At 40.0% G+C, this 15,453-nt stretch overlaps 1 protein-coding gene across 1 annotated transcript in view; it reads left to right on the plus strand.

Annotated features, from left to right (window-relative positions):
- The window catches only part of LOC101156209 (Krueppel-like factor 7), a 90,718-nt gene extending 78,696 nt beyond the window's left edge, over positions 1 to 12,022 (plus strand). Inside the window, exon 4 of the mRNA XM_004081436.4 lies at positions 3,954 to 12,022. Within this exon, the coding sequence (XP_004081484.1) occupies positions 3,954 to 4,005 (52 nt within the window). The 3' untranslated portion in view covers positions 4,006 to 12,022. The remainder of the gene's footprint in view (positions 1 to 3,953) is intronic.
- The last annotated feature ends 3,431 nt before the right edge of the window (positions 12,023 to 15,453 follow it).

Consider the following 15,453-nt stretch of genomic DNA (forward strand, 5'->3'; position numbering starts at 1 on the left):
CCAAGCCCGGTTTGAGAAGGTTGCGTCAGGAAGGGCATCCGGCGTAAAACATTGCCAAATTTACCATGCGACTCGTTCGCTGTGGCGACCCCTGATGGGAGAAGCCGAAAGTGGAAGAAGAAGAAAACAAACTAAAGGCATATGCATGAAAACCATAATTCCGTAGCTTATGAAGAAATGTTTTAACATGAAAACAACTTTCCCCAGTGGACAATTAATGCATCTCTCTCTATCTATCCATCTGTCTTTCTGTCTGCACCTATATCTGCTCCGCCAGACGGACACATTGACGAGAATGTCAGTTTTGTACATTATTTTGTTCTGTTAACTATATTATTTATGAGGATGAATTGCACAACATGCCAATATTGCAGAACATATTTCACTTTTCTTTTTGCAAATAAGTGTTCATTTGAATTTCTGTTGTAATTTTTGTTTGATCTTTTTTGTTTGTTTCACTGCTGATCGATCAAACGGGTGTTCGTGTAGGCTGTTAATTGTAAGACTTGCTTTGTGAAGTCTTCATGTTATTTATGAGAGGCATGTAAAAATGAAGATTTTTGAAGCTTGAATTTACTCTAATGTTGCTTTCACAGTCTTGAATTGGAGACAGAGGCTCAGACACGAAATATAAGAGGTTTAGGCATTTCAGTCTATGAATAAGTCCATAAATATTTAGGGCGCCAGCCAGGGCTTCACTGTAAGCCGATGAGCTCAGTTGAATTTGTGCAGTTCTTGACTGATCGATGCAGCTTTGAACTTTGTGGAGTCTGGAGGAGAACATCAGGACTGTGAGTCATACAAGGAGACCTTTAAAGCATCAATGCTGGTGTTTATCAGTGTCTGCTTTTGTTTTGTTTTTGGTTTATTGTTCAAGACCCAGCCTAACACACACACACCAACACATATTTAATGAGCCTAACTAATTAATAAAGAATTTCTCTTCTGGCAAATTGAATTTTTTATTTCTCATTTTTGTCTTCCCACATTTGCTCTCGCCTCTTGTTTAGTCATATCATTTGAGCTGAAAATAATTGCGGATGTTCAGTTTTTATGCGCCCGCGATCAATAAAGCAGCGGTCGTAAAACTGACACACACTTGTGAATTCCGCTGTGTGTCGTACATCACCGCCTCCTGGTTTTATGTTATCAGGTGCACTTGGTACCAGAGTTAAACGGGCCGGGATTAAGGAGCCCTGCCAACCCGCCTGCATCCATATTGGTGTTCACTCTGCATATCTAATTAGTCTCCAAAGTTGTACATTATTCGCAGTTCCAGAGGTGATTTACGAGCGTGATGCAGTCCTGTTTAGAGAATCACACTGAGCGGGTCTTTATTCATCTTTAAGTCAGTGATGAAGCAACCCAAAAGTCATCTCTGAATGTCCGTGGGCTTTTTTTCCCTCCATTCCTATTCAAATTTGATCTTTTTACAGCTACCGACAACAGCGAGCACATGGTAGAAAAAGATATCTATTTTCCAACGCCCACAGTTTCCCATTAAACCCAATGGAAGTATATTTCAGATGGAAAAAGATTTACAGGTATTTGCAGACAACCTATAAATATTTTAGAGGATCCAAAAAAAAAAGTGGAGCCTCACTTTCTTGGGAAGGAATTTATGTATTTTTCCCACCAAATACATTACTCAAAGTAGTACGAGAGGATAAGCGATAAAATAAGATAAAAATGGACAGAGCTCACACCTAAAGAGATTCATGACTCCAAATACTTCAGTCTTGATTTATAAACGAAGAAACTGGATCTAAAATGTATGAAAAAGTGTTTTTTATTAGACGTGGAACACACAAAGGTCTTTCTATCTACAGACTCCTCACTCTTGTCAATTATCTAGGTTTTACCATAACCTTAGATTAATTTGAAGATGTAAACTAAGTGTCTTTAACATAACCATTGTAGAGTGGATATGTTGTACACAAATAAAGAAATATAGCCACCCAGCATCTAAACCAGCATAATAATATATGTAAAAATTGTGAAAAATTAACATAAAGTGAAGCATTTAAGCTCAAGGGCAAAAATAATAAACCACATGGACCAAACTCAAATGTCTAATCTAATGCCTGACCTTCTAAAAAAGGTTGAATAATAGGAAATTAAGTAACATGACCTCGTGAACCTAACAAAGCAGGGGAAAAAATCATTGAAAAAGGGGTTCATCCCAACTGCTTCACCAGCACAATTCATAATGGAGCCAAAAATGGCTCAGTATTTGAACTCTCCATCCTCCGATCTAGAACAACCACCAGTTAATCCCAGAACATCTGGATAAGGAACAGAAGGTCCCACACATTGACTGCATATGACAACTGGATATATTTGCTCATATTTGTCAGAATAACCATTCTTGCTATTCTACTTTCTTTTTTTTTTGCATGTATTAGCTAATCCTAATATTTTTTCATGGTGTTTTTTCTGTCATCCAAGTGATAAACTGACCAATGCCTAAATGAAAGTAGGTGGTGCCTGTCGGCCCTCCACGTCTAACGTTCCAAACATCCGAAATGTCTGATTGATAGACACTTGAATGGGGAGTGGACTTACAACAAGCTCAGTCCTGATTGGCAAGAGTGGCGGCCATATAACTGTTGTCTCAGACTAATCAGGCTAATCGCTGCATACTGACAATGTCTGGCTGCAACATGGCGGCGACTGTTTGGTGAAAAAATGGCAACTGAATTAACTTTAGTTGGTTCGAGTAAGTAAGCCGTGTTCTATGGGAGAGGTCACACTCACTCGGTCCAGTTCTCGTTTACATTCAATGGTCAAACACACGGACAGGAACGCTAACTATGCTACAACAATACAATTTACAAAACCCCACACAGAAAAAAAGACAAATATACGAGAAAAGTTGTAACAGTATTTTTTATATACGTCTTTTGTTATTGGTTTTACTTCGTCTCCTGTACTCTGAAGCGGATAACACCAGAGCTTTAGCTCCACTTTTTCTGTAACTCTTCAATGGTTTACACCAGGGGTGTCAAACTCATTTTGGTCCGGGGCCACATTCAGCCCGTCTGATCTCAAGTGGGCCGGAGCAGCAACGTAAAGGCAAAATAACCGCTTTATCTTAGTTTTTTACTCGGTTGGAAAAAATGCCTCAACCAACATAGAAGCCTAATCACTTGGGGCCAATGGAAATCAAAATTAATTTCAATAAAAAAAAGTTGGTCTATTCAAATTAATACAGACTGAATATTTTACATCTGACTCGGAAGCAATCCAGAAACTTTTCTTTATGTTAAGTCTCTTAGTGGTGCTGAATGTTATAATTTTTGAGCACTGCGATGTTGATCACATACCAAGCATGGGGGTTTTGCATTCTGCTTCGTGAAAGAAAGAAAAAACTCTGTCCATTTTTCCTGGAAGGCTCTTCACTCCACTTCACATTTGACAACATTTTGGTCATTAGGGTGTCACTAATGATCATCCTTATCGCAAGATAACAGCGGTAAGGCTCATAGGGAACCAAAGTGCATCTTACCCAGACACAGAACTGTTATGTTTTACTTTTGGCACGTGCAGAGATATGCTGTTTCACCTGTTTTGCCTTTCCTTTGATTCCCCCTAGTGGCAGAATAGCAAATTTCGGTGATTTTAAAAAAAAATCATAACTTGCCACAGGAATGGACTAGAAACTTGCTTTCTTTTTTAATCATCCTTATGATTTTTACTCTTCATGTGTGGGCCAGATTAAACCACCTGGCGGGCCGGAGACGGCCCGCGGGCCGTATGTTTGACACCCCTGGTTTACACGATTAGCGTAATTCCAGCTGGTAGAAGAGGTATGATAGGTCAAAGAGTTGTGACGTTTAGGTGTCGTCTGCGACGTCTCCGCTGTTAAAGGGTTAACTTCTGTATCTCCTGTAGCCCTTTTTTCTAAAGTCACTCGAGTGTTTCACTCTTGACCTTTCCCCTTGTATCCGTAGGTGCTTCTCCCGGTCGGACCACCTGGCCCTGCACATGAAACGGCACATTTGAGAGCAAAACGAGCAGGCGATGGATGGAGAGGAGGAGCAAAGGAAGAAGAGGAGGAGCGAGAGAGGAACGCGCAGGCTAGCTGCCTTCCACCCGCCCCGTTCGTCCTGTCCAGCTTTTACGAACAGGATGGAAACGAGGAGCAGCTAGATTGTTGTTTTTCTTTAAATCTTCACTTTCAAGTTTTTCGCACATGGATTTCTGATCGCATCATCCCGGTGAACCCCGGCAGCTGTCACGCCGCTCTGGGGACTTGGACACTGCCAAACCACACACACCCTACTCACACTCCGCCGCCTTATTTCTGTCTCTTTATCCATTGTGTTTACATGATTGAGTCACTTTTTTGAGGAGGTAGTTCAGTGAAGAAATACTCATAGCTGTTCGTGTTTTACCGATATTCAACCCGTTTTTATTGCTTTTTCGAACATAAGAAACCATCATCTGCCGCAGTCAGATTCTGAAATCAACGTGAAGAAAAACAACAATGCCTATTCTGTGGGAGAGACTACATGGACTGGCTCATAGCATGGCTGACAATCGGACCCAGGGCCCGGGAGTGGGGGGTGTTTTTCGGAGCGCCCTTGGGACCTCGGTCGGCAAAAGCTGCTGCAGCTCTCAGGCTCTCCTCCAGGGGGCGTTTGCATCTCTCACCTTCACCGAGACGCCTGGCGCCTCCGCAGGCCATCTGACAGAAATGCGCAGCGACACTTTCTTCCCTTTTTTTATCTACTTAGAGGATGTTAATTCTTCATAATGTTCTTATTAAAAAACAATGACACTTTGCTCTTTTTTCTCTTGGAGAAAATGTCTTAAAACTCACTGGGTTTGAGAGAAAAACACAAAAAAAAAACAACTCAAGAATCTACGATGATTTCAGCAGAATGTGTGGGAAGAGAAGAACTCAAATCCCGAGGAAACTCACTCTGCCCCTGCAGCCCGCAACAAATCAGTGGATGGAGTTTGATTTGGACTCAAAACAAAAAGCAGAGACGTCTTGGTTTCTTTGGTTCTGTTTGTCCTGCAGCTGAAATCTTGGGATGACCTTTTCCAGTTTAGCTCTCCACCAGGAGAAGTATCCAGCTAAAACTGGCAGTTTTTTTGTTTAAGTCCTTTTCTTTTCAAAGAATGTTCTGAAAGTCACTCCTGTGAGCTTTCAGACTCATCTCCACGGCAACACCACAGAGCAAGAGCGAAGGAGGAAAAAAGCTGCTTTTTGGTTCATCACATCGGACTCCAGACGTCAACCAACTTATGCCTGTTGGTTCTGAACAAACCAGGTCACCAAGGCCTGTCATTTGCCTGTTTCCTATTCGTTGACTGCACTGACTTTATTTCCAATGTTACCTGTGCTTTTTCTGCTTTATTTTTGACAGCAACAAAAAAGGAAAAAAAGGAACATGAAAAAAAAAATCATATAAGATTTTTTTAAAGTCATACAAAAAAATATCTATCTCACTTTAACACACTCAAAGCAAGCACATGGACTCCGATAACACCCGCTGCAGTTCCTGTGGCTTCTTCCAAGAGAAAAAAAATAGGATCAGTAATAAACCTACCAACGGGGTTAAAAGATACAAAACACGACATGGCAGACGTCACGGCAAACACACACACACTCACACACTCTCCAGCTCATGAACAAACACCCCAGGAATAAAACACTCTGCTCCAGAATCGTTTTCACAGTAGATGCAGAAAGTGTTGTTTAGTGGAAGAGAACCTTTGCTCTTGGCTGAAGGTTCAAGACGCTTCTCCAAATGTTTGGATGGCAGAAATCGGCCTCTTCTCAACTCACGCAGAACTTCTGCGCCTCATTGGAAGCACTTCAGAGTCTGTGATTATGTTTTGCTACAGCGGAGTGCACCAGTTTGGAAAAATCAGGAAAAACTTCATGTCAAGTCAAATCAGAAACTTAATGACCAGCCTGCAGTAAGAATCTCAGTTTTTGATTAAACAGTTAATCTAAACATGTTCATTTTGCATGTACCCCTAAAAATTTGGTTTGGTTCTACTTCATTTGATATACGTTTGGGTATCTAAACGCGCTAGTTCTCTGATCATGTCTTATAAGTGAAACTGGGGCAGCAGGTAAATTATGACTCATGAATCTTTAAGACATTTGGGAATCAGCTGATTTTAAATATAATAGGTACATAATCCTGGTTAACTGTTTTTTGAATTTTTTGTAGCTTTAAAAAAAAACAAATGATTTTAAAATCTTCGCTAGCCACAGATGTAGTGTTCCCTGCGCATCTGACGTTGGTGTGACTTTTCTCTGACTTCATGATCAGAAAAAAGTCTTGCAAACATCCTTTTTTTTATTATGCTAGCAAATCCCTGCTAGAATTTAACTAATTACATCCCAGGCTATGTCCATATTCCCGAACAACTAAAAACTATATAGTGCAGGACGATCTGGTACACTAGATTTTAGTAGGCAAAAATATGTTTTAGCTACAGCTGGAATCCAACCACTGACTGGAAGAGTAAACATGGAGGCTAACCCATAATCAAAGTCTGTTTTCTTTGCTCAATATTTAAAATAGACGGCTGTTGCCATCAAAGCATTAAACCCCCAAAGCTCCGCCTCTGCTCATCATCATTAAAATGCCTCAGCACACATGCCAACAGTTTTACGCTAACTGATGCTGACTGCTGCAGATTTCTAGAGCTGGTGGGGGGGTTTCACACCCACATTCTGCCAGTTGGTCTTGCCAAACATGATCAGGTGAAATAGCAATGTTCCCCTCTGTGGGGGAGTGGGGGTGGGGGATCGATCAATATCAAAAAAACCTTCAGCCATGGGCAGAGCCTCGTCTTCTGATGAAGAACTTTCCATCTAGCGGCAGTTTTCTCTGTTGCCTTTTATCCATCTTCTGGATGTTAAAAAACCTGGCGATAGGAAAACGAGGGTTTTAATGTTGGTTTTCCTGGACTTTTCCAGCTTTTATTTGTCATTTTCGGATGGCTTGGATGATGGAGTCCCTCTAAATGGCTGAGGCTCTCCGCTATAGAACATACAATCATAGGTGAATGATGATCATGAGCACTTTCAGCCGGTTTTCACGTCAGGCACAATGTGAGGGAAGCGGCCATCCAGACCGTTTTGAGGGAGAACACGATTGATGCTAAACAATTTTCAAGCTTGGTTTTAATCCTGTTTTACTTTTTTATCTTGTATGTATTTATTTATTTATTTACCCCCCTCCTCCCTGAGAATTTCATTCATTCGTTCATGCAGAAAACAAAACTCCTTGATCTCAGAGGCTGAGTTACATTCAAAAGATTCAAACATTCAAACAACCACAGAATCTGGCTTCCTCTGATTTCATCAAACTCTTCTCAGAAAAAGTTCCTATTTGTTTGAGAGCCCAATGAAGCTTTTTATTTACTTCTCTGATCCCAAAAAACTGTTTGTGGCGATCATCTTCAGTGCAGAAATAATAATTAACAGTTTTCATAATTAGTCAAACCATAAATTACTTCAAACTGCAATCTGACTTTTTCAAAGTTGCTTAATAAATGTGTTGATTGAGGGGAAAAAATCGAAAGAACAAATGATAATGAACGTAGACGACAGGACTGCACGATAAAAGAAAAACTCGCAATGTGCGAAATTAGTCATCAATATTCCAATGAAAAATAAATTTGCGATATATTTACAAATAGCAAAACAAAAATAACTAATAAATCATTTCCATTTCACTGCAACAGTCATTTAAAAGTTAAATTATACACCAAATGAACCCTCGTCCACTTAGAAGGCGGGCATCTAAAATCAAAGGGCTCCGTCCTATTGGTTAACCACATGAAGGGGTCGATCAAATGCGTAAATGGCTTCATTTGATTCGTTAAATATTTCAAGCCGGCATGAGAGTGTTTTAGCATGTCTGTTAAGATTTAAGGAAACTATTTATCGCAATTTACTCTCTTGCAATACAGGGGTCGAGCGGGCCTAGTTAAGTATTCCCTAAATACTTCTGAGTAAAACAGAAGAACTACATTCAACTGTAACACAAAGCAGTTACAACCTGAACAGAAATCCACCCTGACATTAATGTCACTTCAGATACAAATTCATTTTCAGTTTTCGTCGTATTAGTTTAAGTCTGTTGGAGAAAGTTTTCTGTAGCCTTGGGTTCTTTATTTTTTCCCCCAGGTTCCTCCAAGCTGCAACCCTGCAGCTCCTCTCGGCACAGATACCTTTGGGTAATCCTTTAGCACTGCGGTTGCACCGAGATAGCTCAAAGTCAGAGGAAAACACAGAAACACCTTTACCAGAAATCTTATCCTACCCCATACATTTAACGTTTTGCAAGTAAGACTAATAAAAAAATAATCAGGAACACACATACATGTTCAAATTAGACCTTTTTTTTTTGTATTTCATGGCTTAAAAACTAAACAAATGACCTTTTCTTGTGCAAAGTCCCAACAAAGATTTTATCCCCGTCCATCAAGCGTTCCTCTTCTTTCCATTTCCTCCATGGTCATCCCCCATCTCCGCCCACAGCAGTGATCCCTGCTCTGTCAGGAACGCTGAATGCACACTTAACACATTTTCCCAAAGATTTGCAAAGTTACTGTTGTGAATGTAGTTCAACCATCAGAAATGGAGCGCGCAGGTAAAGCATGATGGGTAGGAGCTGGAAACTGAAGGGATTGTTTAAATCTTGATGGCAGACGTGCTCTCCATGCATCACAGCATTCTCAGGCTGCTGTCAGCTGGAGCCAAACTAATTGCTCTGTAAATGTAAAAAACAAAAAATTGCTTTCTTGGTCTTATGGGTCACCCAGTGTCATGGCTCTAGCAGCAAAACAAGAGCAAAGTAGCTTTAGTTGAAGTTAGCCTCTTAGCATTGGGAGAGTCTCATTTCAGAGTCACAGGCGGACTGTAACTCTTTATAAAATATCAATCTGCTGTGGTACATAAATGTTAACTCAGCAATATTTGTCCAAATTCCCTCCCTACTCCCTAACAGCTAAAAGTCTGTATAGTGCGGGACTATCCAGTTCTCTGGATTTTTATGTCAATTGGACACCTTGCTCACTCCTTTTTCTTTTAAATGACATAAAACCAAATTTTATGAAGACTATGTATGAATGATGATATTACAAATCGTTAAATCGCAATGCATTGTGGTTTATATTTGCCAATCTAGTGAGCATCCATAAACACAAGCTGGGGACCTGGATTTTGCAATTGTAGATTTGGACACGCCGAAATATGGCAACCGTGCTATTTAGAGCACTAAATAGGGAAGGAATTTGGACACAAGCATCGAGTTGTTTTCACTGTGGCGAGTCAGTCGGACGCCAAAACGTGGTAATATTTGCATCTTCTTAACTTAAAGTGCAGAAGAAATAAAACTTCTACTCAAAGTTCCCTTGAAGGTTCAGGTGCAGTCCCAAAAGAAATTGCCACTCCAAGTATATCACTTTACAACCTTTACATCCGGCCCCTTTTATTTTGTTGCATCTCCTTTATGAAAATGTGGAATCATCGCTTTAACAGATTTTTGAATGTAACGCGTGTTTAACCAAGAGAAAATTCTGTTTGCCAGATTCATATACTTGCAAAACCACTTTTGTGAAGCGGGCTCCAGAATCAGAGGACAAAAGTGAGGAGAGGTCATCTTCGTTCTTGTTCCGATTGCAGAAACTCCGGTAGAAAACGTTGCCACATGAAGGTGTTTTCCGAAGGCCTCAGCTGTCCCACCGTATGGTTCTGAAGCGACTATAGCGCCCCTCCTGGCAGCTTTTGTAAATAGCGTGTGATCTTACATGCAGACCTCTCTGTTTGAAACTTACCATGTGTGGCAACAGCACATTTCTGTAGATCTGCTTTAGTTCTTGCAGCCATTGCACTTAACGTGATTATACTTAGCTATTGCACTCTTCACACTGCTAGCATAGTCTGTTTAAGCACTCTGTCAAATATCCACTTAACATTTTATTTTTTACACGACTAGGATGTACTTTGCCACCAAGAACCATCGTCTACTAATCCAGTTGGGTCAGACCAACCTGCCCCCCACCCTCCAGTGAAATGCCTTTTTCAATCACTGTTCCCCTGGGGGAGTGTCCTTTGCCAACACTCAGCCAGACTTGGTTAAACTTTCGTGGTATCAACGGCATCCCAGAATGACTGTCGCTAACTACTGTGTTTGTTCATGCTTGATGTGTAGGTATATAACAAATCCAAACATCTAAGCTCCACGTATCTGTAACGCTTCACTCCACACTCCGCACTATAAACCCTCTTCACCCAAAACCCACAATCGTCAAAGTCCTCTGGAGCCCAGCATGCTCCGAAATCCAACTCTTCTGACAATTTCTTTCATGAGCTCTGGGGTGTGGGCGCTCCCACAACTTCTTTGTTGAGATTTCAGTAACTTTTTGAAATCACCAGCTAAATATTCTCCTATGGTACTTTTTTTTTTTTGTTTTTTTTTCCATTTTCCATTGAAGTCGGTCCTCAGTAATTTCAAACTCTGGAAAGCCTCTCAGTATGTGAAGAAAGGATTGGTCTAAAAACGAATTTTGTTAGTTTTATTGTGGTTCCCTAAAAATCTGGACGGGCTGCATTTAGTCTGTCGTTTTTCAATACTCGGTCTCAGCAAATAATTGAAGATTGAATTGGCTTCCAAAATACCAGAACCATACAGCGCTGTCCTTTGGGGCCAGAATGTTGGAGTGCAGAAGTGAGAGGAATAATCCAAAAACTAATACTCCAAACGATAGTAGGCCAAAAGTAGTTGGCAGTCGATTTTCCATCACTTCTTAGCGAATGAGGCTAACAACGAAACGCTAACCTTCTTCTTGACGTGACTGCTAAATGCAAATCGTTTTTTTTTTTTAATTTGTCATTAAGTTAACAGTAAGCAAGTTAGTAAATATCATTTAAGAATTGCTATATACACAGTCATTAAAGTGCCATAAAATTAAGAAAATAGCATATTGTGTTTGGATCCATTCCCCTTTGAGCTAAATTTTAAATCTTTACTTCACGATTTGATTGAAATACTTCATTCAAATTCTGTCCCTGCATCCCTGCCACTTAGAATAAAAATTAAGATTGTAAATGTTGCACAGCTGCATCATCCCTGCAGGTCAAAAAGAAACTGTTTTAATCAGTTTTAGGCCAGATGAAAGAAACGTACAATCTATTTAGCTTTCATTTATGTTAAAGGTGTTGATATCGTGCTTTGTTTTTTTAAATTAAAAAAACAAATAAAACATCTCTAATCAAGAGTCTGACCAACCAGACTCTTGATTGCCATCATTAACATTGTTTTAAACAGATAAGAAGATGCTAATTTATACAGTTTTTAGTATTTTTTTTTTGGTTTTATAAATAAATCACCTCATACTTACACGCTGTAATAATTCAAATCTGCATGTTTCAATTCTACGTTCATTTGTATTGATCTTTATTATAAAATCCCATTTACATCACTATTCCTTATACATAAATTCTAAATTCCTTTTTTCCACATACTGTTTGGCTAATCCAGCACATCATGGAAAGTGTATTCTCCTGTTTTGTCCTAATCCAGCCTCTGTCGAGCAATCCCAGCTCTGTCTCTTCTGGGATGGCGTGTGGAGAAGTGGAAACTATGACAAGCTCCTGTGTGTTTGATCACCTCTCCACCGCACTTCCCATCCGTCCTCCCAGAGCTCTGTATCTGATACTTTCATATCAACGTTGGATCTGGAAGCTTTCATTCTCACTCTCCGTTCTTTTTTCTGCCAACTCCAGTTGGGATTGAAGTTCTGTTGTTTCACTTACAATTTTTGCTGTACAAAGTGTTTAAAATATTATTTGTATTATATGATGTTAGTACGGTAATGTTCTTTATTAAGGAAGAAGAAAATTTATTTTTGTTACTGGTCTGTTTCATAATTCTTTTCTAAATTGGTATTGTAAGATATCTATGCAAGAACTGTTAAGTGGAGCATTTTTATTTAAGAATGTAATATGTGTAATAAATAGTAGAATCTGGTTACAGCCCAACATGTTTGTGTTTTTTTACAGTTCTTGACTATTGATTTATATATTTACTAGTGGTGTCATATGATTATTTTTTGACAGATTTTTTAATTATGACCTGTAAATAATTTAATGTCATTAATCAAAGCTAATAATTGCTATGAAAATCTTCCTTTTGATGTATTTTTATTTAAATTCTAACAGTAAAATATCAAAATACAATTGAAAAAGTGGATTTATAAAGTCTTTTATTATAATAGATTTCTAATCTTTACTTTTACACCACTAAGGGAAAGTTTTTTAATCTTAAACAATTAAGGCAAAAGAAAAATCAGGAGTGCTCTAATTTAACACAATACTTTTCTGATCAATCCAAACATTGACCACCAACTACTTTTGTCTGGAAGAGTTTTGCTGTTGTTCCACACTGCAATGAATAACTGGAAGAACATCTGTTGCTGTTCACCTTTTGGCAAATCCCTTCAGGGGTCGCCACAGTGAATCAGCTTTCACTGATTCGCACAGTTGGTTTGGCAGAGATTTTGACGCTGGGCCCCTTCCTGACAGGACCCTGTATTTTATCTGGGCTTGGGACCGGCACTGGGAGACCCAGACTTGGGCCCTCTTGTGGCTGCATAGTTAGGCAGTAGTGTGAAGGGTCTCGCCTAAGGACCTACACTGGATGAAGCTCATTGCGCTCCCTGGGAAACCAGTCCTACGAGCTGCTAATTGAGCCATCCAGCCGCCCCTGGAAGACTGCCGGTAACATCCCTGATATGTAGTCTCAACAATTGCTGTGTCACAAGAACAGGCAGACGGCTGGATCCAAATGCAGCAGGTTTATTGGCTCAGCTAAAAGTCCACAAAGCTAAATCAGGGTCAGGCAGGCAGGAGTCAATAACAGGCATAAGATCATCAAAACTCGCGTTCATGCATTTCTACGCAAGTTTCTAGGTCCGTTCTGGGGCTCTAATGCGCCATTGAGCACACGTTGAAAGTTAAACCAGTTTAACTTTGAGGGATTGGGGTATGGTAGTGATATATAGGTAGCATCCTTTTTAATTAATTCATGGAAGTACCAGCCAATAAAAATACATAATGGAGGAGAAATTATAAATCGCAGTTTGTGCCCAGCCAAAATTATATGAAAAGCCTGGCACAAGATTCATAAGATTCTTGAAAGTGCCACAGATGCCCTGTGGATGGATGGATGGATGGATGGATGGATGGATGGATGGATGGATGGATGGATGGATGGATGGATGGATGGATGGATGGATGGATGGATGGATGGATGGATGGATGGATGGATGGATGGCTGGCTGGCTGGCTGGATGGATGTATGGAAAAACATACAGAACAGGGTTCACCTGCTTGCTCTCAGCAGCAGCAGAACCGACCTCCCAGTGTTCCAGCTTGGATTCTTTCAGGGCAGATGGACACATCCTGACCAGCAGCTGCAGCATTGCAGACACACTGTTGAGACGCCAAGCAGAACATCCCATAAAAACAGATTATACTCTTTACAACGGGGGTAATCAGAGTTTTTATTACACCTTCATTTGCTCTGGTGACTCCCCGTAACTCCCATGTCCATCTAAATGCCTGCAGACTGAACGTGTCATTCACAGAGACTCCTGTTATGAAAATGGAAGTAGGTCATAAAATAAAATGAAGAGCTAATTGGGGATCAATTACACTGGGTGTTAGATGCTCATATAGTGGATGTATGTCCCAAAACTAATCAGGAACGATCCAGTTCCCTGCTTCCTCTGTCTAATAAAAATAATAATGATGATCATTTTAAAAAAATATTCTTTTAAAAGTGACTTTTAAAAAATAAGAGTTTGAAACTGGTGCGTTTCAGGATTTGACTTAGATTCCCACTCCGATCATCTTTCTAAATACGATCATGGGGTTTTTAGCCGCAATCGAAAAACCTGTGTGGTTTTTCTGCAGAGAAATTAGAAATTCACCTCTGAGTTGTGGTCAGGACCGTCGGAGCAGAGCAACCCAGCACTCATTTCCCCTCCCCTTTTGTTGAGAGCTCTCTGTTTACACCAGGAGTCCCCTGCAAAGAGGGCCTGATTTGGTGAGGTGAAAATGTTTGAGGGACAACCATTCAGCCTGCATTCCTTGAAGTATTTTAATCCCTCTAAATGCAAATGAACATTTTCATGACTTTTACTGACTTGACACCGAAACAAATATATCTAAATACGCTTTTAATCAAAACTACTATCAAGCATTTGCACCCTTCATTCCTAGTTAGCTCGTCCTAGTTGTCTTGTCTCGTTGTGTCGTACGGAATTCCATGAAAAAAGCCACAGTCTCTTGGCATACTAGGCAGACACACTTGCTTCATGTTTCCTTGAAAAAAATATGGCAATTTCCTCTTGTCCTCAAAGCTGCGGCCCTCACTGTCAACCTTTCCTTTTTTTATTAACAGTTGACCCGAGACCCCAAAAGGGATCCAGCAGGTTAAGAAAATTTACAGTCGACATTTTAGAAATGAGCCACAAAGTGTCACATGACAATGTAGCAACAGTGTTATAACTGTGGAGAGCAAATAGATTCACAAGATCTGAATTCGAATTCTTGATTTGTAACTCATACAATACATTGTGTGCGTAACTGTGTGTACTTGCAAATGTGTATTCACATGTACACTCAAATGTGCGAAACCTAAAAACACAAATTACAATTTTTGCACAAACAAAAAGAAATCCCAGCATTTTAAAACTAACTAATCAGAAACGGCTCCTACACAGAAAACTCTTTACATAGTATGCTCCTGATACACACACACAAAACCACATTTCTGCACTGATCAGAGTTACAAGTACACGAGGGGTTGTGAGACTCTTTTCAACTCTCCAAATTTGTGCGTAAGTGATGCGTTTGAATGCTGCTACAATGCTGGGTCATCAGAGCCAGATTCCAGCTCCAATGAGGAAAATAAAGACAAACATGTATCTAGTCGTCTGGAAGTATCAGAATGGAGCGGAGCAGGGAGCTTGTGTGCGCCGATTGTAGTTTCTTCGTCACAAATACAATCTTTTTCCAGTGCTATTTTCTGATCTGCTGATTCACAACAATTTGAATGTAGAAATGCTTAGAAATGCAAATTTGAGTTTAATTTTCTTTATATATGTCCTCCATCATCAGAAAAATGCTACAAGAACATGTTAAAACACCAAAAAACACAGTTTTCATCACGGTGGGTCTTTAAAGGCGGGAGGTGACTAAGTGTCTCAGTTGCCTGATGGGTTGGACAGGAAGCTCCCTCCTCTCTCTGTGAGTTTTCCTTTAAACATTGGTTAGTGGTTCCATGTTTTCTTTTGCTTACAAAGCAGCCATAATGAAGACATCTCTGCAAAAGCCAACACACACCAGATTGCTGTCGTTTCTCAGCAGTGTTGGCCAGAAAATGGGAACTCACCGCGCTGATTAGT

Source organism: Oryzias latipes, chromosome 21, assembly GCF_002234675.1.
Source record: "Oryzias latipes chromosome 21, ASM223467v1".
NCBI classification, from domain to species: Eukaryota; Metazoa; Chordata; class Actinopteri; order Beloniformes; family Adrianichthyidae; genus Oryzias; species Oryzias latipes.